This window comes from Microchirus variegatus (genome assembly GCF_963457635.1).
Source record: "Microchirus variegatus genome assembly, chromosome: 16".
NCBI lineage: Eukaryota > Metazoa > Chordata > Actinopteri > Pleuronectiformes > Soleidae > Microchirus > Microchirus variegatus.
The window spans coordinates 18,908,147-18,932,675 of NC_139817.1; the positions used below are offsets into that span (position 1 = coordinate 18,908,147).

General features: G+C 40.9%; 2 protein-coding genes across 2 annotated transcripts in view; one reads left to right on the plus strand and one right to left on the minus strand.

Moving 5' to 3' along the window:
* Window positions 1-4,740, plus strand: part of dennd1a (DENN/MADD domain containing 1A) — a 39,587-nt gene extending 34,847 nt beyond the window's left edge. The window contains exons 22-23 of the mRNA XM_083902434.1: window positions 724-970; window positions 1,883-4,740. Coding sequence (XP_083758560.1) covers window positions 724-970; window positions 1,883-2,935 — 1,300 coding nt within the window. The 3' untranslated portion in view covers window positions 2,936-4,740. The remainder of the gene's footprint in view (window positions 1-723; window positions 971-1,882) is intronic.
* Window positions 4,741-6,646: 1,906 nt separating this feature from the next.
* Window positions 6,647-24,529, minus strand: part of crb2a (crumbs cell polarity complex component 2a) — a gene marked incomplete at both ends in the record, with an annotated part of 34,538 nt that continues 16,655 nt past the window's right edge. Inside the window, 11 exons of the mRNA XM_083902176.1 lie at window positions 6,647-6,868; window positions 9,468-9,594; window positions 11,093-11,209; window positions 11,296-12,166; window positions 13,551-13,716; window positions 13,994-14,568; window positions 15,793-16,722; window positions 18,030-18,143; window positions 19,304-19,474; window positions 19,989-20,128; window positions 22,174-22,369. Of these exons, the coding sequence (XP_083758302.1) occupies window positions 6,647-6,868; window positions 9,468-9,594; window positions 11,093-11,209; window positions 11,296-12,166; window positions 13,551-13,716; window positions 13,994-14,568; window positions 15,793-16,722; window positions 18,030-18,143; window positions 19,304-19,474; window positions 19,989-20,128; window positions 22,174-22,369 (3,629 nt within the window). The remainder of the gene's footprint in view (window positions 6,869-9,467; window positions 9,595-11,092; window positions 11,210-11,295; window positions 12,167-13,550; window positions 13,717-13,993; window positions 14,569-15,792; window positions 16,723-18,029; window positions 18,144-19,303; window positions 19,475-19,988; window positions 20,129-22,173; window positions 22,370-24,529) is intronic.

A 24,529-nucleotide genomic window follows, 5' to 3' on the forward strand; every position in this document is an offset into this window, starting at 1 on the left:
AAATGTGTATGTACGGCATATATATATAAATATTTGTGTATATCTATATATATATATATGGATGGATGGATGGATGGATGGATGGATGGATGGATGGATGGATGGATGGATGGATAGATGGATGGATAGATGGATAGATAGATAGATAGATAGATAGATAGATAGATAGATAGATAGATAGATAGATAGATAGATTTTTTTTTACATACTTACATATAGGTCACATATTCAGGCTTTAAAAATGCAGGGTTTTTTTTCGTCGTCTTATGTGTTATTGAGTCAGAGTTATGATTCATTTTATGTCACATTTTTAGTAGTGATATTAAGTAGCAGTGTGCAGAAGTAAAAAAAAGAAGTAGTTTTTCTTTTCTTTTTGCTCATAAAAACGAGTCAAGTGAACTTTGAACTCTGACGTGTTTCCTAATTTCACAAATTCAATTTGATTTTTTTGGACTTGCTCAGGTGTGTTTATATAGTTCGTGAAAATGAAAAAAAAAAATCCTCAGATTGCCTAGGTTGTGCTGGGGGAAAAAAAGGATATAAGTCATTCTATATTGCACATTCTTATAGCCTCTGTATGTTTTAACATAGTAATGGAAAAATCAGCCAAATTATCTGTGTTCTAAGGGTTAAAATGAATCCGATCTTTATTTCTATAAAATATAAAACCTAACTTATCTTGGCTTGAGTTTAATGTTTTGAACTGACACATTGTCCCTGCAGGCCACAGCCGTACCACTCCCTGAAAGAGATGGATTTGATAGAAACGGATGATCGTGGTTCTGGTGCAGAGAGTCACACTGCCCCTCCCAGCCCTGTTAGTGAGAAGGTCTCTAATATCAACTTGCTGGGTGATGTATTTGGGTGCCTGGATGAGCCAGACAACCAATCAGTCACACTGGCAAAAAGTCTTGAGGACTTACGGACTCCAAAAGACTCTGGTGATCTCCAAACCAAGTTCACGTACCAGGTCAGAGATTCAGTTCTTCTGCTGACAAAATGTTTAAAATCCTACTTGTTATACACAGAGTTCATGGATTTGTTGTGGATGTTTCTGTTCCTCATGCCTGTGCCACAGTGACTACATGACCTGAAATGTTTGCTTTTACTTAAGGAATCAGATTAGAGCAGCCTCACTGTCTGCATTAGGTCTATCTCACACACGAGCTGCACTGCTTCTCTCGAGAATAGAGCTCTCGCCTGCAGACAAATGTGCAGGTACCAATATAGCATATTTAATGACAACTGATGGAGGGAAGGGAAGAAGCATAACAGCTACTTCCGAAAAGTGAGACGGCAGTGACCTTTAGGTTAAGTCATTATCCCAGGTTCTCTGAAACATGACTGAGGTAGTGAGATAAATAAATTAATGTGGAAAGGGAATGGTTGGAATTTAGTCATCCTTTCAGAAAGCCCTCGAGGCTCACCTGAGGCATGGGTTTCTTCTAGAGAAGGAACAGTGTTTTTGGCAACAGAAGTTACACACTGAAGCTTGAATTTAGCTCGAAATACATGTTGACAAACTGCAGAGCTTCTCGGCGGAATTTTCTCTGGGCTGATGAAACAAAACTGGAGACGGTACTGTATTTCAGCATCGTAGGACAGGAAAATGCAGCTCTCAGAGAAAAGAATAGCTTTCCCTTTCTGGTGCTCTTGAATTTATGTTTCCTGAATGCATTTTTATAACAAGGCTATTATTGTGAAATATTTGCAGAACTGACAGATTAAGTGGCTTTAAACTAAATTGTTTGAAATTCGAATTTTGAATTCATTAAATGTATTCTTGAATAACAACATTATTAAAGCACTTGCTGACTTTATTCCTGTCAGTTATATTTTTGCTGCAGTAGCCTGTAGTATGACTTCTTTCTTGTGTTTGCAGCGGATGGACCTGAGTGTTGGCAAACACTCACGAACGTTTCCGGGCCTCAAGCTTTCCAACCCTCACAATACATTGTGGAGTGTGGGTCAGGATGAAGCAGCTTTGCCTGTTTGTGCACCTCCTGTCTGTGACACTCTGCCATCTGTACAACTTCCTGTGAAGACAGGAAGCCACCCCCCAAGTCATGAAAGCTCGGCCTCAGGGCCCGACCCACTGGAGCCTTGCAATCCTGGCAACATAACGATTCCGCGTCCCCATGGAAGGAAGACCCCCGAGCTTGGTGCTGTCCTTGGACCCCCCATGGCTCAGTCACGCTCAAAAGTAGGAGGAGCTTTTGAAGGAAGGACTACATCAGGAGGACAAGAGTTTAGGCAAGCCCTGAGCATGACTACAGATGGGGAACTGCTGAGACCCAAAGTAGGTGAGGACAGTATAGATCTGATCCGCCTTCTGGACCCCCTTGATCGCTCAGCACAGACTAGTTCCATTTCACTAAATGACGGGGGAGATGCTAGTATGTCTTCTTCCTCCCAATTTCAGTCTTACCCACAGGGTTTGCCTCCATTCCCAATTCATCCTCATACTTCACTTAACCCCTTTGTCCAGTCTCTGCAGCACACCTCCCCTCAAACACATTACTCTCCCGCAGTAGGTGGGAATCCCTTCAGTGCGGTCTGTGGGCCTCCACCAGGCTCATACTTACATACCCCCCCCCAGCCTCAGGCCTTTTCTTCACTACCAGGAATGTACAGACAGCATTCACCCGGGAGTTCATCTCTGCCGCTCAGCCATGGACTGCTCCACTCGACGATCCCCTCCTTTGACACCTCCCTTCCTCACTCCTCTGCCAGTAATCATGCCCTTTCTAGCCTCGTGGACTCCTTGTCTGTCTCTAGCACAGCCATGAACACACTGCCAAAGCCACTTAGTGCAGAGGGAGACAGCCAGAAGACTCAGGATCTTTTTGGGGACCTGGTGACTATGGCCAAGCCAGCTACCCCCCAAAAGAAGAAGGTGGAAGACCTACGGAGGAGGTGGGAAACATTTGACTAAATGATGTGAATAAGTGTTGAAGTGCCCCCTCTGCCTCTATCTTAGCTTCCCCTCACATTGTATCAGGACCTTCGTTTGCTATAACCGACACATGAGCTGTAATGCTCTCTGTTCAAGTCAAGTCATTCAAGAGTGATGCTGAGAAAAGCAGCTTTCTCTGTTCCAAAAATGATATAAAATGAATCTGATGTGGAAAGGAAAAAAAAATGTAGTTGACAAAACTGTATGTGGGTTTGTATTTTCCACTTGTCCAAAAACACGCTTGCACCTGCTTTTTTCTGCAGTGGATAGAATAGATGGTGTTTGTTCAGCTCCCCCTTTGATCAACAGCATCGTAGCATGACTGACACCCAGGTGAATGGAGTCTGCACTGTTTCCAACGTGTGCACACTATTTAAGCAGCCATCTGAAGTCACTCTGAACAGTCATGTCGACGTTGTAGAGCCATGACATCCTGTGATGATCACATCAGAACATCTTTCAACCAGTGAAACCAAAACTAAAAACAAGAAAGCAAACCTAGTTATTAACTTGGATCATACAATGCTTCAGCAGCAGTGAACCCGGTTAGGGTTTCACTAAGACATGTGCTTGCTCTAACCGTTTCTACTTTATATTCTTCACTGTTTGATGAAACAGTGGTTTGTGTTTAGTGTGAACCTGTAGCAGCTTAGGTTGTAACTCCAGCTGCTGCCATTCATCTCAAGTATTTCAGCAGTTTTTGAAGATTCTGTGATGGCCTCTCTGATGATGTGCCTGCTCATTCACAAACACTTATCCACCGTGCGTTATCTCATACAGCGCTGTGGGACCTTTATGCCTGTCTACTTGTCATTACCCTTAGTCAATACAGGCTTCAACAAATCAGCCTGTACTAAAATCTACAAAAACACAGTTGGTAAATGTAAACACTATATATTTCAGTTCCACTTTGAATTGTGACTTTTTAGAGTTTAAAGATTTTCTCCCTCTTCTACTTGTTATGTGCATTTCAACTACAAATCAATGAGAGATGATGCATCAATAACTGCAAGCAGAAGGTCCTTACAGATGTGATCACACACACACACACACACACACCGTTCCACGTTACTAACAACCTGACATCTGAGCAGACAGTGGTGTTCGATATTTTGTATTGTTTCATTTCCCTGCCGTTCTAGCGAGACAAACTTGATTTAAGAAGTTTGTGTGTTGTTAAAAAATGCTATCAAAGTTATTTGATACCACTCACTGTAACCATTTCAGCAAAGTATGGTCAATGGTCTGTATTTATATAGAGCTTTTCTAGTCTTGATGACCACTCAAAGCTGCTTCACACCACAGTTTTGCCATTCACACTCACTCACACATTCATACCCATTCACACGCTGCCAGCACAGCCATCAGGCTAGGGGAGCCCGGAATCGAACCCACAGCCTTGGAGTTGAAAGGCAACTCACTACTGTCACATGTCATCAGAGATTCAGTTGACCTGTAAAAGTTTGGATTTTTTTTTTTTTTTTTACCTTACTGACCTGTGAAGTGTCTCGCCGCCTACTGTCAGAATCGAGCTTGAAATAGACTGAAATGTCTCTTTTTCATTTGAAACGTGATATTGGTTATATATTTCAGGACGTTGTCACATTTTATTGTGTATTGTGTTGTCTTTAATGATCCATGTGTGTACCCTGCTGCTGCTGATATATGCACTCTGTTTGCTTTTTTTTTTTTTTTTTTTGCCTTACTTTGTTAATGATCATGAGTTCCAGATTGCTTACACACTGTGATGTCCATTGTAGATAGAGCATAAATAAGTTGATCATTTGGCCTCCAGATTCTCTTTGGGCTTCAACAAGAGAAAATCGTGTCACCGTGTTGCACCTTGTCAGAAGTTACTGCTTTCCAGGTGATCTTGGCACATCAGTGTGTGGTGAATACTACAGAGTTGTGTACAGGTCCATTTGCTGTTGTGTCTCTGTACAAATGACACTATCATTATTCAAAGACTGATTAAAGAGTGATTATAATGCCACAGCCGACTCAGTGCAGGATATCTTTAATTTAATCCTTGATCTGTTTTTTATATTAATCTCGTGATCTGAGAGAGAGAGAATGACTGAATTTGTCCAGCGCTGGGAAACTGACCAGGGAACCCAACAGTTCACACACACACCTGGAAGAGATGCTGTACTCTCACAGCTCTCATATGCATGGTTTGATCTCAACTTTGAATTCAGTTGACTTTATGGTTTAAAACATAATTAAGAAAATATTGTATATCAAAAAGAACTTAAATAAACAGGGGAATATTGTACAACAATGCTCTATTTAAATATGCCCCCCCCCCAAAAAAAAAATACACAAACAAACAAATTTAAGGCTCTTCCCTTTATTTATTCCTCTTTCCATTGTTTTTTGGGAGTTAGTTTGGTGCCGTATTTCAAACTTCACTTCACATACTTACGAAATAATTGTTTACACTGAGGAATTCACATCCTCTGTACATAGAGCAGTTACTTTTCATTTGTCCACCGTTTTAAATGTTCTTCCTTGACTGTAAACTGGTAGCAAGTTACTTGTGAGGAAGAAAAACATGAGCAGTAAAACAAAATCCAACAGACATTAAAACTCTGAATTTACATAAAAACAAAAACTGTACAGGGCTGACCAAAGAAATGTCACTTTTAACTTAAATGCCAGTAAAACAACAGAACATGTGCTGACATATATTATTCTTTTCCTGTTGGTATTTTTTCAACTTGGGTGAGTTATGTTGTACAGCAATCCTCACTCTTTTTCAACCCTTTTTGTGCCCTCTCAAAGCATTTTACCACCTACATTAAAAGGACCACATTTTATCTTTCCTATATGTTGTTTGTTTACTATTTTATAAAATGGTTTTGGAACAACATTCCATGGATAAAATTCAGGTTAGTCTTCACCCTCATTCACCCTTCACCCTCGAACATATTTTCTGGGGTGTTCGTGCTTCATGGAATGCTCTTCATGCTGCTCTTTAACTTCTGAAAACTCCATTCATTCAGAAAGTATCTGAACGTTTCTACAAGAAGTTCCACATAACACGAGCAGCAGACATCTGCACATAATATAATCAGCTCATAACACAACTGATGATTCCAGGTCTGACCTTCACTGTGCTAAAGTCAAAACATCAACATCGAAAGACAAAAACCATGAGTGGAAAGCAGCCTGCTGCTACCACAAGAGGGCAGTAAATTCACAAATTGGTGTAAATGGGCAATATGTGGGAACATTCTGAGACAGTGATATCACATTAGACAAACCACAGCCGATTGTATTAGATCAAACCCTTGACTTTCAAGGTTTGATGCTACGATCGTCTGGTCTACATGAGAGGTTTCTCTGCTCAAGTTATAAATAATTGTCATTTTTTCAGAATCAGGCATTGGGCAGAGTGAGCTGCAGTGGAGGGGGGTTAGTAACTTCCACGACATTGCAGAGGAAAAGGACACAATGAGATGAGAAGATGATCATCAGCATTCATTCACAAAGTCTATTTCCAACTCACCTTCCCCTAATTACACAATACAGATGATTAAAAGTCCTTGTGTCAGTCAATCACTGCAGTTCAATCCCAGTTTTCCTGGAACGTGTTCTGGTAAATGACAGCTGCAGTTATTTAAGTCAATACCTGTTCTCCACCATGAGGAGGTGCTGTGGATTAAAGTTATTCCTGTGCAGTGTTCATCAGATGAGTCTTTCCTCTGGAGGCACTTTGAGCATGCTGTCCATCTCCAGCCGAGCTCCAGCCACCTCCTGAGCACTGGGACTGTACGCTCCCTCTGACTGACGCTTCTTCCTCGCTGTGAGCACCATGAAGGTCAAGCTGAGGCTTAAGATCATCACACAGAGGCAGAGCAGTGGGATGACCACCACTAACCATGAGATGCCCTCTTTATGAGGTTGTTTCTGCAAAGAAACAGAGAGCATAGATTGTCCCTCACTGGTGAAGATATTCACTAAAATGCCCAAAAATACAATAATGTTTTTATTGTATTTGTGGTTTAAATTGCCACGGATCCCAAATACAATGTAAAAATCACATTTACATAAACGTTTGTCCAGAATGTTGTCCAGGGAAACTTTGATTGTGCCTACTTCTCACTGCCATTGTCGTCAGGTGCAGGACTTGAGCTGGTAGTGGAGTAACATGTGGGTGAGCCTTTAAAACTCTTTAACACCCCTCTCCCTCCCTCCCTCCTTCCAAATACTCAGTTTGGAACTGAGCGAAAGCAACGTGTTTTAAAGCTCTACTAACCTACATTAACTTGTTTTTATGGTCCAAAACCTCCTAGTTGCTGTGAATGAGCCGATAGAAATCTCTCCTTACTGACGCTGTCCTCAGCTGCGGTGTTTCAGACTGAGTTTTAACATGGGAGTCAATGGGAGGATTGACCAGAAATCTCTGCACTTTTAGGTGATTTTAACCCTTAGTAAAACAGCTAAACAGGACACAACATGTGTCCAGCAACCACATAAAGACAGGGGCAGCCTATTAAGTCAAGTATCTATTAACTGACCAAGGATCAAGAGGAACAAGAGCTTTCAAAACCTTTACCAGATACATACAACAAACTTGACAAGATAGTGCAGTCAAAATATCAGTCAAAATCATTATTGATATGTATTTCTAAACGCATCTTAGAATACTTTCTGACGAGAAACAGTCCGATTGTCTGATTTGCATGAAGTTTAACCTGTTTAACATCAACAATGTTAGCAAACAAGCTAGCGATCGTCGCCTCAAATGACTGCTGTCCGCTGCTACGAGCCATAAACAGTAGGTTTGGGAATCTTCATCATCGAAGCGATGCGACATGCATCTCGATACACTGCCAACGATTCGATACATTAACAATTCATGAAAATTACCAGCGATACGATGCGATTCTCCAACCTATTACGATTGCGATACAGTATGATTTGATTTAAATGTTAATTTTGTTCACAGGTTTACAAGTATAACCTTTAACAAAAAAAGATAACGGTTATGTACGAGTCTAAATATGTTATACTGTTTGCTACCAGTAGATGGCACTAAGCAACTAATGTATACGTTGTTGGGTTCTTGTTTACTTTAAAAGAAGCACTGAAGAAGTGATTAACATAAACATGCGTCTGCGTAGCTGTGTGTAGCGAGAGCTCAAACCAGAAATAGAGCAGTTTTTATAGGTTTCTAATAATAGATATTATTCGGTTTATATCGATGCAGATATTTTAGATATGATACATCTCGAGTTCATTCGGATTTTTAACCGATGCAGACGTTTGCCATCGATGCAACCGCATCGCATATGTTCATATCGATTTACCGATGCAAATCGGTGAATCTTCCCGACCCGAATAAACAGCTAACATGTATGAATCAGTTAGTGCTGCGACCGGTTAAACGAGCACAATCCTCCATGTATTTTTAAAACAGTGAGCTTCTCTTAGAGCGCCGCCACTGGAGAGGCAAACAACTTATGGGGAGATGTGATGTGAGAAGATATCCCCTCTCTTTGCTCAGTTTACCTATGACGCAAACATGTTTGTGCATGCACATAAATCCTCATTAAAAATGCATTGGAGGGTATGTTTTTCAAAACAAACTTTTTTTAACATGAGAGTCAAAGAGAGAATTTCCGGGCGATTCTCCACATCAGGATTCTGATTGAACAATGACAGATCAGTCCAAATCGTCCCTATACACCATCCGCCCCTGATGCTAAGGCCATCATACAGACAGAGAGTGAAAATCACCAAACCGGCTCAGAAGCAGGTAAGAGTGTGGCCAGAGGGAATCTCCTCTGCTCTTCAACACTGCTTTGACACAACAGATTGGGAAATGTTTCAGCAGGCAACCACTTACAACAAACCATACAGATATTGAGGATCCCTAGTAGGCCAGCGTTATATTCTCTGCCTTGATATTGCCTGAACCTGCTTCTGACCTGTGGACCTTCCCGTTTTGCCTGCCCCTTATCGGATTTGTTTGCCTCGTGGACTGATTTCCTGGTTTTGATCCCTGCCTGTTGTCTTTGTTGGATTTGTTTGCCACAGGGACTGACTTCCTTGTTTGAACTTTGCTGAATAAATACGAACTGTTATATCTGAACTGTTCTGTCTCCGTCTGCTGTGTCGTGCTATTGGGTTCTCGCCTGCCATTTTGTGAAAGCGTGACATCCGTAAGAGACAACGTACCACAGTTTTGAGTATATACTATTGAAATAATAACATATAGAAACAAAAAAACACTGTGATCATGTGAACGTTTACATTTTATTTCAATAGAAAACTCTCCAGTTATGCTGTCCTTTTTAAATGTATTTGTTTTGGATGATTTTTGATTTTATTTTTTTTAATGTTATCATATTAGCATAATAATAATAATGATCATTACTATTATAGTTGTGATCAGAACTGTCTGGATGTAGAGTCAATAAATAGTAAAATACTGACATGAGTTTGTATCATGAAGAATGAGTTAAACACAACACAAAAAAGAATATGGGTGTAATAAACATACCTTAGTGTCACAGGTAGGACCGCTGTAATCAGGCGGACACTCACACATGAACATGTTAAATCGATCCAAACAGGAAGCACCGTTTCGACAGGGATTAGACTCACACTCGTCCATCTCAGTTTCACAACTGCAGAGACACAAGGGACACAAAGTCACAGATTAACAGAACTGAAAGACTTTATAAAGTGCAAAAATACATTTAGACAACAAATCACTTATCAAGGCACAAGTTTTTATCTTCGCTGCTCAAAAAACAGAATTGTGACCCGCCGTGGCAAAAGAGGGAACAAGTTGGCCCAGTGCAAACCGAGTAAACAAGGAAATTTTACGAAAGGGTATTTGTTTTTTTCAAAATTGTGCAAGTTGAAGTTTGTTAGAAGCCACTACATGCTTCAGATCACGGTATTGTGGGTCTTAAAATCATAAACATTGTATTTGAATTAGGGTTGTTTGATCGCTGTGAATCGATTAGTTGGGGTGTGGTGATCTCACATTCCAGTGCTTTTGTTGTTTTTTCAGCTAATTAGCTTACGGTCACTGAGAAAAACACATGGTTACTTAAAATGCAGCGGAGGCACCACACTGCTACTGTGGAGCTGTGTGTTTTCACCGTTGAATGAAGATGAAGAAGGAAAAATGCAGGAGAACTAAATCATCGCTGTACTTCTTAACAAAGGCAGAGACTGACACAGATCTCATTTCTGCTATGTGAGTGGACTCGTTAGCGTTAGCATTTAAGCTAATGGACCGTTAGCAGACTTCAAACTTTCTCCAGAGTTTATTAACAACAAACGGATGGTTATGCTAGTGTTCATCCAAAGTCATATTCAGGGTTTTTTTTTTTTTAACTAGCTCCAGGGCCAGCCCAAACATTTATGGGGCCCGAAGCTGAATTTGATTTGTACCCCAGTAAATTGCATTAACTACATTATAACTGTGTTATTTACAAACCTTTTTTTTTTTTTTGCATTACCGAGTAGTAAAATCACATGGCCTATTTTTAATTTGTGAAAAAGTGAAACACTGTGTGTGGTGATACTGGACTTGAATGTATTTAATTTGATTTGATATTAGAAATATGTAAATATCTTTGATCCTTCTAACTCTTAAGTATCTATAGTATATTTTGTTTTTATTTTTTATGAAACAACAAAAACAGATGATGGAAATAAAACACCAGAAATTATAACAGAATAAGCAGTATAAGAAGAGTGAGTGAGTGAGTGAATTGGAGTAATAGCAGTGGTCTCCTAAAGAGTTCTGGCTGGTTGTTGCCAGATACTTAATTATTATAATTCGTCCTTGTCTTATTTCAGCTTCTACCTTTAGGGGTCACCACAGTAGATCATCTGCCTCCATTTTGCCCTCTTGTGTTACACAAAATGTCCTTATGTCCTCCTTCACAACATCCATGAACCTTCTCTCTGGTCCTCCTCTCATATGCAGCTCTAACTTCAACATCCTTTGGAATCACTTTCCCTCCTCTGCACACGACCAAACCATCTCAACCTTCACTCTCAACCGTTCAATCCGAGCTGTCCCTGGAATATGCTAATTTCAAATCCTGTCCATCCTGGTCACCCACAATGAAAATCTCAGCATCTATGTGAACTATCAGAGCTTACCTGGTGCCTGTAAAGCCTGGCCTGCAGGTACAGTTAGCTCCCCACAGTCCATCATTGCAGATTCCATTATTTTCACAGAAGATGTCTTTCCCGCACTGTATTGGAGGAAAGTCCCACCTGTAGAAAAATGTATTAAACTTTAATGAACCATGTTATTGTTTCTGTGTGTTACATATACAACAGTTTAATGAATGAGGGCTCACTGGCAGAGGGGGCCACTGTAGTCCTTGGGGCATATACAGGTGTATGTGCCAGGTCCGTCTTGACAGACGCTTCCGTGTTCACATGCATGATGTTCACACTCATCGAGATCCTCATCACACAGTGTGCCAGTATATCCTCGGGGGCAGTGGCACTCAAAGCCAGCTAAGTAGTCCTTACAGGTTCCACGAACACAAGGCTGAGATGCACAGTCGTCAGTGTCTGTCTCACACTGTTCTCCCTCCCAGCCAGAGTCACACATACAGAAATATTGATTGAAGACATCCTCACATGTGGCTCCATTTAGACAGGGAATTGGATCACACACAGGGGCGCTGCTACAACCTAAATGGACCTTTGATCTCCCAACTAAGTGGAACTGAGATTGCTGTGGAGCTTTGTAGTTATCTACATAAGGAAGGTAGACTCCACCGACTCTCACTGCACCTAAGCAGCCGGTGAAACTCTCTGCAACTGACAACATGGCTCCCTTCTCATTTAGAAAAGTAAGGCTCCCTATTTGCTCTGGTGAGCTGCTGCTGTCTGTGATTCCATCCACAGTGATGACCCAGGGAGAGGCCTTAGCCTCCTTCTCAGCCACTGAGATGTTCACACAATGCCAACGCCCGTCAGCCACTCGACGAACTCCTGTGAAGGCCAGCGTCTCAACACTGTTGCCTATATGAATCTCCACTCTAACTGAAGAGTCCAGAAGACCCACCATGAGAATGTCAGTGCCCCAGGATGCTCTGAGGAGCACAGCGTTGTCTGATCGAGTCCTCACTTCCATGTAGATGTTAGAGACAGGTTCAGCCAGGGAACCTCCAGCACTGTACTGCACTGGATTGTTCTCAAATGTAGCATTGTATACACCTGAGGATCAACATGGACAAGACATTCAATTATTATTGCACTGTTACCAGTACACTGCACTGTTACCCAACGTATTCTCATGAAAACGTATGAAAAACGGTTTCCCCGTTTTTCGTGCATTACTCTACCGAAATCCGATTATACAAGCATGCGCACTTCAGTGGAACAAAAAATCTGTGAGAGTGAGTGTAGTGTGAGTGCACGTGCGTTCGGTGAACAGATTATCTTCTGTTTCTCAGTTATTACGGAGATTTTTTAGGTCTCACGTTATGGTTACTGTTATGGTTATGGTGACGGGTAGGGTTAGGGTTAGGAGATATAGTGCATCGTCACATGACCACGTGACCATGGCTCCATGGCATAAATTACGTGCAAAAGTATACAAAACACTGTGCATTACTTTTCGTAGCTTTCAGTACGAATCTTTTCACGAGATCAGGCTGAATGACCATGTGGCTGGTGTTGTTAAAGTGTCACATCTCTGTGTGTGGCTGTTTTGTCACATGTGTGTGTGTGTTTACAATCTATACACATACTCCCCTTTTCCCCCTATGGTCCCAGCTCACCTCACCTCGCCTCGGCACAATTTAGGTTGTCTTTCCATTACAATATAGTACCTCCTGAACATGGGCGGAGTCATCACAGCATGGCTGCATGAAACTGCCTTGACCATGATCATTTTACACATGACACACACACAAACAAGTGACTTGTAAAGCAGTTGCTTTCAGTGTAACTGAATCATTAGAATCAGTTAATTAAAAAGATTTGTTCAGTGCTTCCTCCATGACCTGAGCAAAGACTCTGTCTGACACAGTCTGGACTGAAATACAGCGGCAGGGTTTGTGATGCTGCTCGCCGCTCGCGATAAGAACAAAAGAACAACTTCCCCTCCCAAAAAACATTTTAGAAGGGGAAAAAAATGGATGAAAGCTCAGGAGGAATCTCACTTCCAGGAGAGAAAAGACGTGCAATATTGTGTACAGAGCACATTAACAAGAAAACACATTTCACACATTTACGTATGATAGTAATGACGATCTATAAAGTATGTATACCATAATGTACTATGGTTACACATGTACAGTAATAATAGTGCTATGTATGGATTTGCGGTCGTTAAAGGACTTAAGTGATTGTTGTGTGAAGCTCAGTGTTGGGATCTGAATGCATTATCCTTTCTCATTGTTGCTGAACATATCAATGACTGAATATGTGCATAATAAGTTGTTCAGGTGAAGGAACAGATGCCCTTTGATCCATTTGCGATTATATTTTAAAGAGTAAAGCGTGCAAACGGTAAAATCATCTGAATTGTACTGTACAAAAGGGCCCGGTATCAACCAATAATATGACACTTCTCAAATGATGCCGATGTTCTTACATTCGTAGCCGTCTGGGAGGTCCACACAATGGCCGCCATTGACACAAGGATCACTAATACACCAAACGCGTGTTTGACAGGTCTTTCCGGTGTATTCCTCCGCACAGGAACATGTAAAATCGTTGAATGTGATGACGCATTCACCTCCGTTTTGACAAGGCTTCCCCTGTGGAGGAAGTCGCTGAGGTTTAACATGTCATTCGTACACTGACAATTATAAAAACAGATACAACCTGAAAGCTTATTAGCTTTTGAGTGGGAATTATTATTGTATCATTTGCTCTGTATTTCTGACATGGACAGAGAAGACAGGCTCCAGATTCAGTTAAGAGGCTATTATTATTATTATTAATATCATTAGTAACAGTAGTATGGTTATCATTATCATGCTATAACTTAAATTTCTATCAGTACGATATAAATGTCTTACCTAAATCTCTTACCTTGCATGCATTATCACTGACACAGCCCTTCTTGACATTTTCAGCATCACTTGGTAAAAACACTTTTTCCTCATCCGAGCTGCTCCAAACGTCCACATTCAGATGCACAGAGTTTAAACGAAGGTCCTGAAGGCAACCTTTGTAGTGGCCCCCCCACACACCAGAGTCCCAGTGCCCAGGAAGGCCTCCTATATAGACCTGATCTCCACTCTGAATATTCACCGCAGGGATCTCGCCTATGATATAGCGAATCTCTGCTTGCTCAAAGGTCACCTGTCTGTGCTGGACTTCCACCTGTACAAGTTGCTGCTCACCAGTAGTCACAAATTTTGGCACGGTCAGTGGGGCACTGTTGGGCAGAGAGCTGACCAAAATCCTGCCCATTCCCAGATAGATGGTGAAATAGACCCCTCCCTCCTCCTCCTCTGTGGGTCTCCTCAGCTGGAACAGCAGCCCGTCTGGCTTTAATGACCTCATGAAGAAGGACACACTGAAGTTGCTCCCAAGGTTCTCAACCACATCATAGCCACTGAAGCTCAAAGTATCCTCATGACTGTATGTCCATGTAGGGAATTCTGTCACAGGGAATTGGAAGTTTGGATTAATTACATTAAAAAAACAGTGATTTGGGTAGCACTGCAATGCCTCTGCATATGATATGCATGTTTTAATTGCTGCAGAAATGGATTATTCTATATATATGTTTGTATAGTGTGTAATTGCTATAAAAGAAAAAACATTTTGTTTTCACAGCCTCACAATAAGTCACTTAAATGTACTTGAGGGTCCTGCTTTTGTGCTTCAAGAATTCAACAGCTGCTCGAACAGACCGACCAGCCAGAGTGTGTTTTGAAGCAGGAGCGTACAATGTAAATAATGACATCATTCTCTCTGGTGTGCACAGGCCACTGTAGTTCTCTGACATGTGATCCTGTCTGTTACAGTCTCAACATTAGTTGTCACTAATTCTTACACGCTGAACTTACTTTACAGATAGTTTTTAATATAAATTATATTAACATTGTCTGTCTTGCTTATGTGTGTTCTGTCGTGATGTAACGAAACATATTTTTAAGTCAGAGGAATACAAACCTGCCTATTTAAACAGTAAAACATTCTGCCTAATTATTTACATGTTTTATCCTTAAACCTCCAAAACATTTGCCGAAGTCTGTGAGCAACTTGATGCATACATCATGTTACATAACTGTTGTCAGCTATAATATGCGTGATAGCTTACTGAAATCCACTGCCTTTATTCCCCCTACTGAGCTACAGAACTCAGTTGTAGAGTGAGTCCTCTTTTAACTTAAAGGTTGTGGGTTAGATTCTCGGCTATGCTAGTCTATTTTCATGCTGTTTGTACATCACTATTAAACAGCGTTAGATCTCTTACACCTGTACATTTCACACGAAAGGAACATGTTTGTGGGTTTTTGCGTGGTGTGAGGACTAGAAATGCCAGGAAAATATGTTCCTTTTAGTTTTGCCACATACTTACAGGGTTATAGGCTCAAATCTCTGTCTAACATTAAGGCTGTAAAGCAGGTTTTGAATCAAATGGTAATTTTACATATTTCAGCCTATTCTGTTCACACTCACCCACAAGTTTCCACTTCAAATTTCACAGGCAGTGAATTTAAGTGAATTCTGTTGCCCGTGATTGGAGGGAACACACATGGATCAAATCAAGTCTAAACTTCAAAAACCCACTTGGATCTAGAATGATTAATGAATGGTTAAAATATTTTTTGTTTAAAAAAAAAAAAAAAAAAACTTCTTGTGGTAAAAGTACTCACCTTTTTGACAGCTCTCACTGTGGAAGGGACGGTGGCACTCACACTGGTAGCTGGTCCACAGGTCCACACATTGTCCACGTCCATTGCAGGGGTTAGGCTTACACCACTCAGTCTTACTACAGCCCAACACCTGGCCTTGGTCCTCTGGAAGAGTTTGGGGTAAGATAGGCTTAGAGTCTATCATCAGGTCTTCCATACATCCAATGAAGCCTGCACCACTTGCAGAGGACTCCAAAAGCTCCTTTGGTGCTCCACCTATATAATTGTGAGCTAAGGTTTCAGAGGGTTGGAATGGTAATTCATCTATACCACCATTCATTACTGTGCACCCCTCCCTGTCACAGCCAGGGCCTTTCACGGTCAAGATTAGACCTTCATTATTCACAAAGACATGAGTATCCCTCCAGTCTCCATCACTGACAAATCCAGGAAATGTAACATCTTTTTCAGATTTCTCAGAGAAAGCTCTTGCATGAAGGCCACCATTCACAATCTCTAAGAGGAAGTGGTTGTCTAGATCCCCCCTGTAGATGAGCAACACATTAGGTATCGTTGTTCGAAAGCGTAGTTGTACCCCAATCTCCCTGTGGGTCCTTTCCTCGAGAGCCACCTGAACATGAATGAACCCAGGAGTAGAGAAGGAGAATGTTGTTCTCGTGGAGCACTGCTTGTCATAGAAGCCATGAGGGCACAAGCATGTGTGGCTGTGTATGCCATTCTCCAGCTGTGGATGACAGGTGGCACCGTTCTGGCATTCCTGGTCCATGCAGCCATGCAGCTTCACTTCACAATGATCTCCTCCCCATGGAAGTTCCCCTGGCTCTGCCTCAGGACAGTGGCAGATGTAGGAGGCCCTTCCGTCCTCACACAAGCCTCCATTCTGACATGGCTGGCTATCACACTCATCAATGTCCACTTCACACAGCTCACCTGGAAGGAGATAATGATTGTTAAACAGAGCTGTGACGGACCGGTACACTATTTTCATCTCTTAGGTTTACAAAACTCACATTATTGGGCACAGGTGTTTTGGTAGATTTCTCAAATCACCCCTATATTTGCAAAGCCTTTTATTAAACTTGAATACAAACAGGGGATGAATTTCTCTGGCTTTGGCTGAAATGATCACTTGAACACAAAGATAACATTGATAAGATCTTGGTGTCGGAAGGTCAAACGTCAAGGTCATAATGACCTCACCTACACAGATATGAAATTCATTACATCTGGGACAGAAATTCACTTGGATTCATGGATAATCTGATTAGAATTTGATGGCCAAAGGTCAAAGGTGTCCTAACAAACCTCTCATAGTCCACTGCTTTATCCTCCATGTGAGGGTTGTGTGGGCTGGACCCAAATCCCAGCTGACAAAGGGTTGACTGCAGGGTACACCCTGGGCAATTCACCAGTCCATCGCAGGGCCAACATATAGAGACCAACAACTATTCACTGACTCCCCGACTCCCCTGCCCGATGGACCTTTCAGCTGACGAGCCACTCGAAACCAAACGTGTCCGAGTGAGCTTTAGCTTTAGCACGTTAGCTGTATGTTCGTAACTGCAGCCATTTGTGCGCACGGCTGTGCCAGTTAAGACCTGGTGTTCAAACGTGCTAATTATAGACGCAAAAATAAGCACCGCAATCAGTTCCAGGTTTCATAAATCACTTTATATATATATAAATAACATATTTACATTTTTTCCCAGCGCACGCAAAATTGCGCGTAAACGCCCCACATTGCATATGCATTCAGGCGAGACCGCTAAATGGATTGCGAGAGTTATTTTGCCCGTCTGAGAGCCCTGTTAGTGGATCAGCATCAACGCAAATTTTCGTGTGCAATCCAGTTCGCGCATGTTTTTGCATGAGTTTCCATGTAAAGGTTATATATATATACTCACTATGTTAAGTCAACTCAGTATCAAATCAATACTATAGGACATGGTGAGGGAACATCATATCACACTTGGGAATAGTACTTTTTGTATGTATCAGCCTATTCCTATTTCCACTTTCCCTTTCAATTTTCCATTTCAAATTTTACGGGAAGTGAATTCAAGTGAATCCTGTTGCCCATGATCAGAAGGGACACTGTTGCCTCAAATCCAGTCTAACCTTCTAAATGTTCCTTCATGTTGAGACAAACACTGCCACTCACAGGATCTAAAGGTGCCACATATATACACCACTGCATTGTACACTTTTGTCCATTTATAACAGGATGCAAAACTGACCTAGAAATCCAGCTGTGCACGTGCAGGTGTAGCCATTGATCTTATCTTCACAAGCGCCTCCATTCTGGCAGGGTTCAGACTCACACTCATCAATGTTGACAGAGCAGTTCTCACCTGAAATGTAGAAATCAATTTATCATCATTTATTTATTTTTTATTTTTTTACCTTCTATTCATTTAATGTTTATTTTATACAATGTACTCATGTATACAAATGTTATACATTATTTAAGCGTATGGTGTGAAAAATAGAGACAGATTTGGAAAAGTAAACAACAAAACAAACCAGAAAATTCAATGGCGAAACTTTTATCGTGCCTGCTTCTTGCTGCTGAACTTGGAAGTATTTAGACAAAATATTACTTTTGTGGAATCAACCTTTAAACTCTAACAATGCAAAACTGGTGGGAAACAGGGAAAGCAGTGTGTTTTAAAGTTGCTATATTTCAAGAACGGTTGATGATACACATTAAATTCTGGTTTGTGAGTGTCAGGAGGCTTTCAGCAGCTCCCACATTGAAATTTGTGAAAAAATGGGTGTGAATTGACAGACAAATCCAGAGTTTTAACAAAGGGTCGATTATGTCATTTTATAATTCCTGGCTGAATGTGCCACTCCAGCCAGGAATTATAAAATCTGAAATCATCCAAAGAAAATACAAAACTTAAACTGTGATTGTTTAAAAGCCCTAATATGTATCAAAAGATTGATTTAGGTAAAAAAAAAAAAAAGACCCAAGTCTTGTGACCCGTTTAATGTTTCAACCACGTCTCTATTTTAAAGTGTGACGACACTGTGAGGCTCCAAAGTGGGCTGGGTTGTGATCATTTTTTAGACCGTTTCCCATTTATGTGTATGTGGACATTTTTTCGCAATTCTTTGCACTTTTTGTCACCAAAGCTGCAGCACGAGTAACACAGCAAACCTTTATGGAAGACGAGGAAGAAGAATGGAGTTCTGCATTGGTGTGTGTTGCTAAGCAGCCATTCTAAATACTAAGAAAAAACACAAGGCTATGGTGTTTAAAAGTAGAGAGAGTCTATCAACCGGAAGGTTGTGGGTTTTATTCCCAGCTCCGCGAGTGCCAAACCTTTAGCCCACATGATGTGTGTATGAAATATGTTTTATTATTATGTGAATTATATGACGTATATGTAAGTTTAATAGTCTCCTGATATTATGAGCAGCATATATCCCATCATAAAGCCAGATTGATCTGGACTATCAGTGGATTTAAAAAAAAAAGATGATTGCTTTGTGTAGATTTACTGACCCGCAAAACCGGGCTGACACTGACAAACGTATCCAGCTGCATCTGCAAAGCTGAGCTGCCAGTCCCGCTCCCAATGAGATGGATCTGACCACTGGAAACACTGGCCAGCATTCTCACAAGGCTGATCAGCACACTCGTCGATGTCAGTCTCACAGTTTGGTCCTTCATAACCTGGAGAAAACAAATAAACAAACAAAAATAAGTTGTAGTACACAGTAATATTCTTGGATCAGTCTCACATATGAGGCCATATAAAGCTCAGATAAGATAAGATAATTCTTTATTGTCCCACATGGTTTAATTTGCAGTAGGCAAAGAGCCATTTTGAGGAATTATATATATATATATATGTTTAAATGAATATATTGTTTTTATATTGAAAGAGAATAATCCGAGCAGAGTTTTCGCTCCAGTCTGTTATTGGTGAATAAATGAAATGTCCTAATGCAAAGCTACTAGACGAGTTACAGTGCTGCAGTGAATGGATTCAATGCCATTTTGAAGAACAAAACATATTTTTAACTTCACAATTATCACTATAGGATGATGAGGACAAGATGATTATGGCTCATTTATGGGAGAGCAGGTGGACATGTAGCGTATCAGTTGGCAGCTTGTCCAGAATTCAGTCTTTGTTTGTTATTGCTTTAGGACAGAAATTGTGGTGCAACATGGAGTTTAGTACCTGGCCAGCAGAGGCAGCTGTATAGTTTGACTCCCTCCAGACATTTGGCTCCATGCTGACAGGGATCAGAGGCACATTCAGGGATGTCCACTTCACAGTAGTCACCCTGGAACCCCGTGTCACTGCAGTCACACTCGTAGCTGTAATCAATACAAGTGGAGTTTAAAAAGTGCTAACCTACTGTATATAGAGGGCTCAGCAGAAATGGCTCCGGTTTAACCCTTAGAACACAGAGCTTTTCAGCTGCTTTTTTCCATCACTATATGTTTAAATGTACAGAGGCTATAAGAATGTGCAATATACAGCACAACCTAAGCAATCTGATGAAAAATATACATATATATTTTTCACCAACTATATAAACACCTGAGCAAAAAGTACTAAAATTTTTTAAAATCGATTGAATTAGTGAAATTTGGAAATACGTCACAGTTCAAAGTTCAATTGGCTCGTTAATATGAACAAAAAGAAAAGAAAAATACTCTATTGTGTGACTTCTGCACAATTATTGCAACTTAATATCACTACTAAACATGTGCTATAAAATTAATCATAACTTCGATTCAACAACACAAAAGAAGACAGAAAAAACCCCACATATTTTAAAGCCTGAATGTGTAACCTATGAACACACACCCCCAGGATGTCCATATAAGGAGTTGTGTATTATTCCCACATCAATTTACCATGTGTTACTAAGGGTCAAAGGTTTTCTTTTGGATTGGTAGTTTACAGTCAGGCCTTATTGTGGATCTGGCTCTACATGTCTTCCCTTTTATCAAGATGTTTGACAGCTCCTTCAATCCATTTATATTTTTGTTGGTACTATATTTACATGAAATATATTACTAACATGGGCCACAGAGTTGTAAGGGTTAGCACTCTTGCCTTTGCAGCTTTCTGCATGGAGGTCACACGTTCCCGCTGTGTGTGGGACGACACCGTTGCAAATACGATGATGATTGGCTGGGTGAGCGGTTGCCCTGCTCACTGTCTCACTGTCTCGCTGTAAGCTCTAAAGCCCAATTTATACTCCTGCGTAAAGTGCTCTGCGTAGGTTACACAGAGTCCTCTGCGTCGACGGAGGGCCTGTCGGGGAGCCTCTGCGTCGTCTCCATCTGCACGAAATATTTTTTAAGTGTCCGTCACTCCGTCAAGGGACAACGGAGACGGCAAGAGCTGCGATTGGTCCTGAGGACAGGCCGAGCGAAGCTGCTCTGTGCCGGCTCACAGTGCGCACCGAGCGTCCACAGAGGCGGAGCTCATCACCGCCGACAACGTCGCTGCCAAACTATAAATACGTCATATCTTAACACACACAGCACATGTTTAGACTCTAAATGGCCAATTTCTCGCCTCAAATTATCTTAAAACTGCGTTCTGTGACACAGAAAAGTGAGTAGTGGCCACTGTTTCAACAACAACAGTCTTTCTCTCTCTTTCTCTCTCGGACGCCATTGCTCACTGTAGCCAAAAGCACAACAACCTTGCGCAGCGACCCCTACAGATCGGGCGGGAAATTGCAGCGCGTATCCGTCACCACAACGCAGAAGTATGAAGGCTCGGGTAGTCTTCTGTGAAGTGTGAATTTTACTTTCAATTTGTTTTTTATATATATTATATTATTATTATTGTATACTTGTTGAAATCTAATCAAATAAGTTTAAATAAATACTAAATAAAAAAACTAAAATACTAAATATAGTGTTTTTATTCTTCATTCAGTTATTATAAACATCTTATAACGTTATATAGGATGTTATAGAATGTAATAGCGTTATAGAACATTAAAAATAACTTCAGTTACTTTGCTGAGTAACTAATTACTTTTACAGAGTGGTAACAGAGTTACTAACTCAGTTACTTTTTGGGAGAAGTAATTTGTAACTATAACTAATTACTTTTTTAAAGTAAGATGCCCAACACTGGTGAGGGTGATTTGGTCACTCTAAATTGACCATGAGCATAAGAGTGAATGGTTGTTTGTCTCTATATGTGGTCCTGTGATGGACTGGTGAACTGTCGCACCCTATGTCAGCTGAGATTGGCGCAGCTCCCCACGCGACCCTCATGTGGAGGATAAAGTGGTAGAAGACATAATAACCGACAGAAAATGTCCAACTGTAAATGTGATGTTTAGTTATCATTTTCACAGGCAACACATTCAGCTTGAGGGTTGTTTTACCTGTTGACCATGTCGAGACAGACCGCTCCATTCTGACAGGGATCACTGGCACACTCGTCCACATCAACCTCACAGTTCGTGCCATCAAACCCGGGGCGACATTCACACGAGTACATGCCCGTCAGGTCATGACATGTGGCTCCATTGTGGCAGGGACTGGACTCACACTCGTCTATTTCAATTTCACAGTTGACTCCTGGTGAAGGAGAACAAAGCACAAGGTGAATGAAATAACATGGCTGTATTAGACCCAAATACTGCTAACTGACTAAATAGATTTGGTTTTCCTGGTTAACACCAGGTATATGCAGCCTATACATCGAACATATACATGCACCTGCAGCCTGGTCCCTTAGTCAGAAGGGACCAGGCTGCATTTACCCCCTGTTGCTAATTTTGTTTTCTATATATCATAGTTTTTTTTTATTTTTTTTTATTTGACAGTGAGTGGCATCTGCACATTTACACAGACAGGTTTTAATGCTGTTGCGAGGACAGGGTGTGTGACCATGCAGTGTGTAACGTCCACGGAAAGACAGAACAATGATGATGATCATGACAAAACCCACAGCCATATCTCACAAAATTGCATGTCCACACATACTTATATACTTTGTTTTTGACTTATCATCAAAAGTGACAGCACATGAGGCAAAATGCGAACAAAGCCAGGTGTTGTGAAAGGTTTGCTGCAGACCACAGTTAAAGACCAAATGTCAGAACATGTGCTGTGGATTCTTATGGTGTTTTGAAGTCTTGTTTTTACATATGTGTTTCTTTAGAGAAAGGATGTTGATGCTATAAGGAAAAACCATGATCATCAGGTGCTTTTTGTGCCTAAAAATAACCACGTGCAAAACCTGGAAGAAATGGTCATTCCACTCATTTTCTCATTTCACAAATGTTTGATAGTTATGGAAGAGTATTAGGGCCACACGTAAAAAACACAATTCAAAGAAAGATAAAAAAATGTTTTTAAATAGCATCAAATTCTGAGAAAAAAAGTGTCCCTAATACTCTTCAGTAGAAAGTAACAACTGTTGACATGTGAATAAGTTGTATCATTATTTTAATATATTTATATACTTGAAGAATGCAGTTAAGCTGCATGGGAATGCAATTTATACACAAATCAATGTTAAAAACAATGAAGATGGTGTTGATGGCAGCGAGGATAAAGAAATGCAAGTTACCATGGTGGGTACATACAAAACATACTCATCACAATCAGTAAAACTGCCAGAATTTCTATCATATGACTGTGTCTGTTCTGGTGACAATAAAAGCCTTTGTTTAGCACAAACAGAAAGAGTGGCAGGGGAAAGTAACCAAACACTTACAGATAACAGTGAGCTCCTCTGACACAGAACAGACTCCTGGAGAAAACAAGCCGTGCAAGAAAAGCAAGATGGAAGTTTTAACCTCTCAGTCTGCGTGGACACTCTTTATCAGTGCTGCAGATAAGATTCCTAAAAACATACGACTGTGCACTTAAAATACTCCTCTGTTCCCACTCTCTTATAGGAACAAAACAAACACTGATAATCATGAGCAAGAAGTCAAAGACACATTTAAAGGCACAAATAAAAGATGTCAAAAAGATGAAGGTCTTAATTTTGAGGTCCTCCTCATCCTCTTTACATACACCATTCGTAGGTCCAACATCATTATGGGAAAGGTGGTTCTAAAACCTAGGTAAATACAGTGGTATGCAAATGTTTGGGCACCTCTGTACATTTTCATGATTTTCCTTTATAAATCATTGGTTGTTTGGATAATACATTTCAGTTAAATATATCATATAGGGGACAAACACTGTGATATTTGAGAAGTGAAATAAAGTTTATATGATTTACAGAAAGTGTGTGTAGGGCAGTTGCCTGGTTCGATCGGTAGATGGTGCTGGTACATTGTTTTTGCCCTAAAATGCAGTTGTCAATTGACGCCATTTGTCCTATGTGCGCCAACGTAGTTGAAGCTCCATCGCGGCACCATGGCCATTTTGTTTTAATGTTTCTCCCTGTACTCGGAAGGTAAGCACCTGGCGAACTGCTCTCTCTAATGCGAGTATTGCATTCTAAGTTGTACAGTTATTTTCCGGTTTTGTTGTTGTTTTGTACGCGAAATAGTGATGTTTGAATGTTTTTCCCTGTACTCGGAAGGAGTGTAACGGCGATCGAGGAGGAATAAACACGGTCAAAGCCACGGTTAAACGCCACAGTGTGTCCGGCTCGTCCCTCTGCATTACACCCGCTCACAACTATAAAACACAATGCAGTCTCCGGGTGCAGAGACACAACAGCACACAGTCTGGGTTACATGTGCAAGAATTATTAAAACAAAATTAGGCATATGC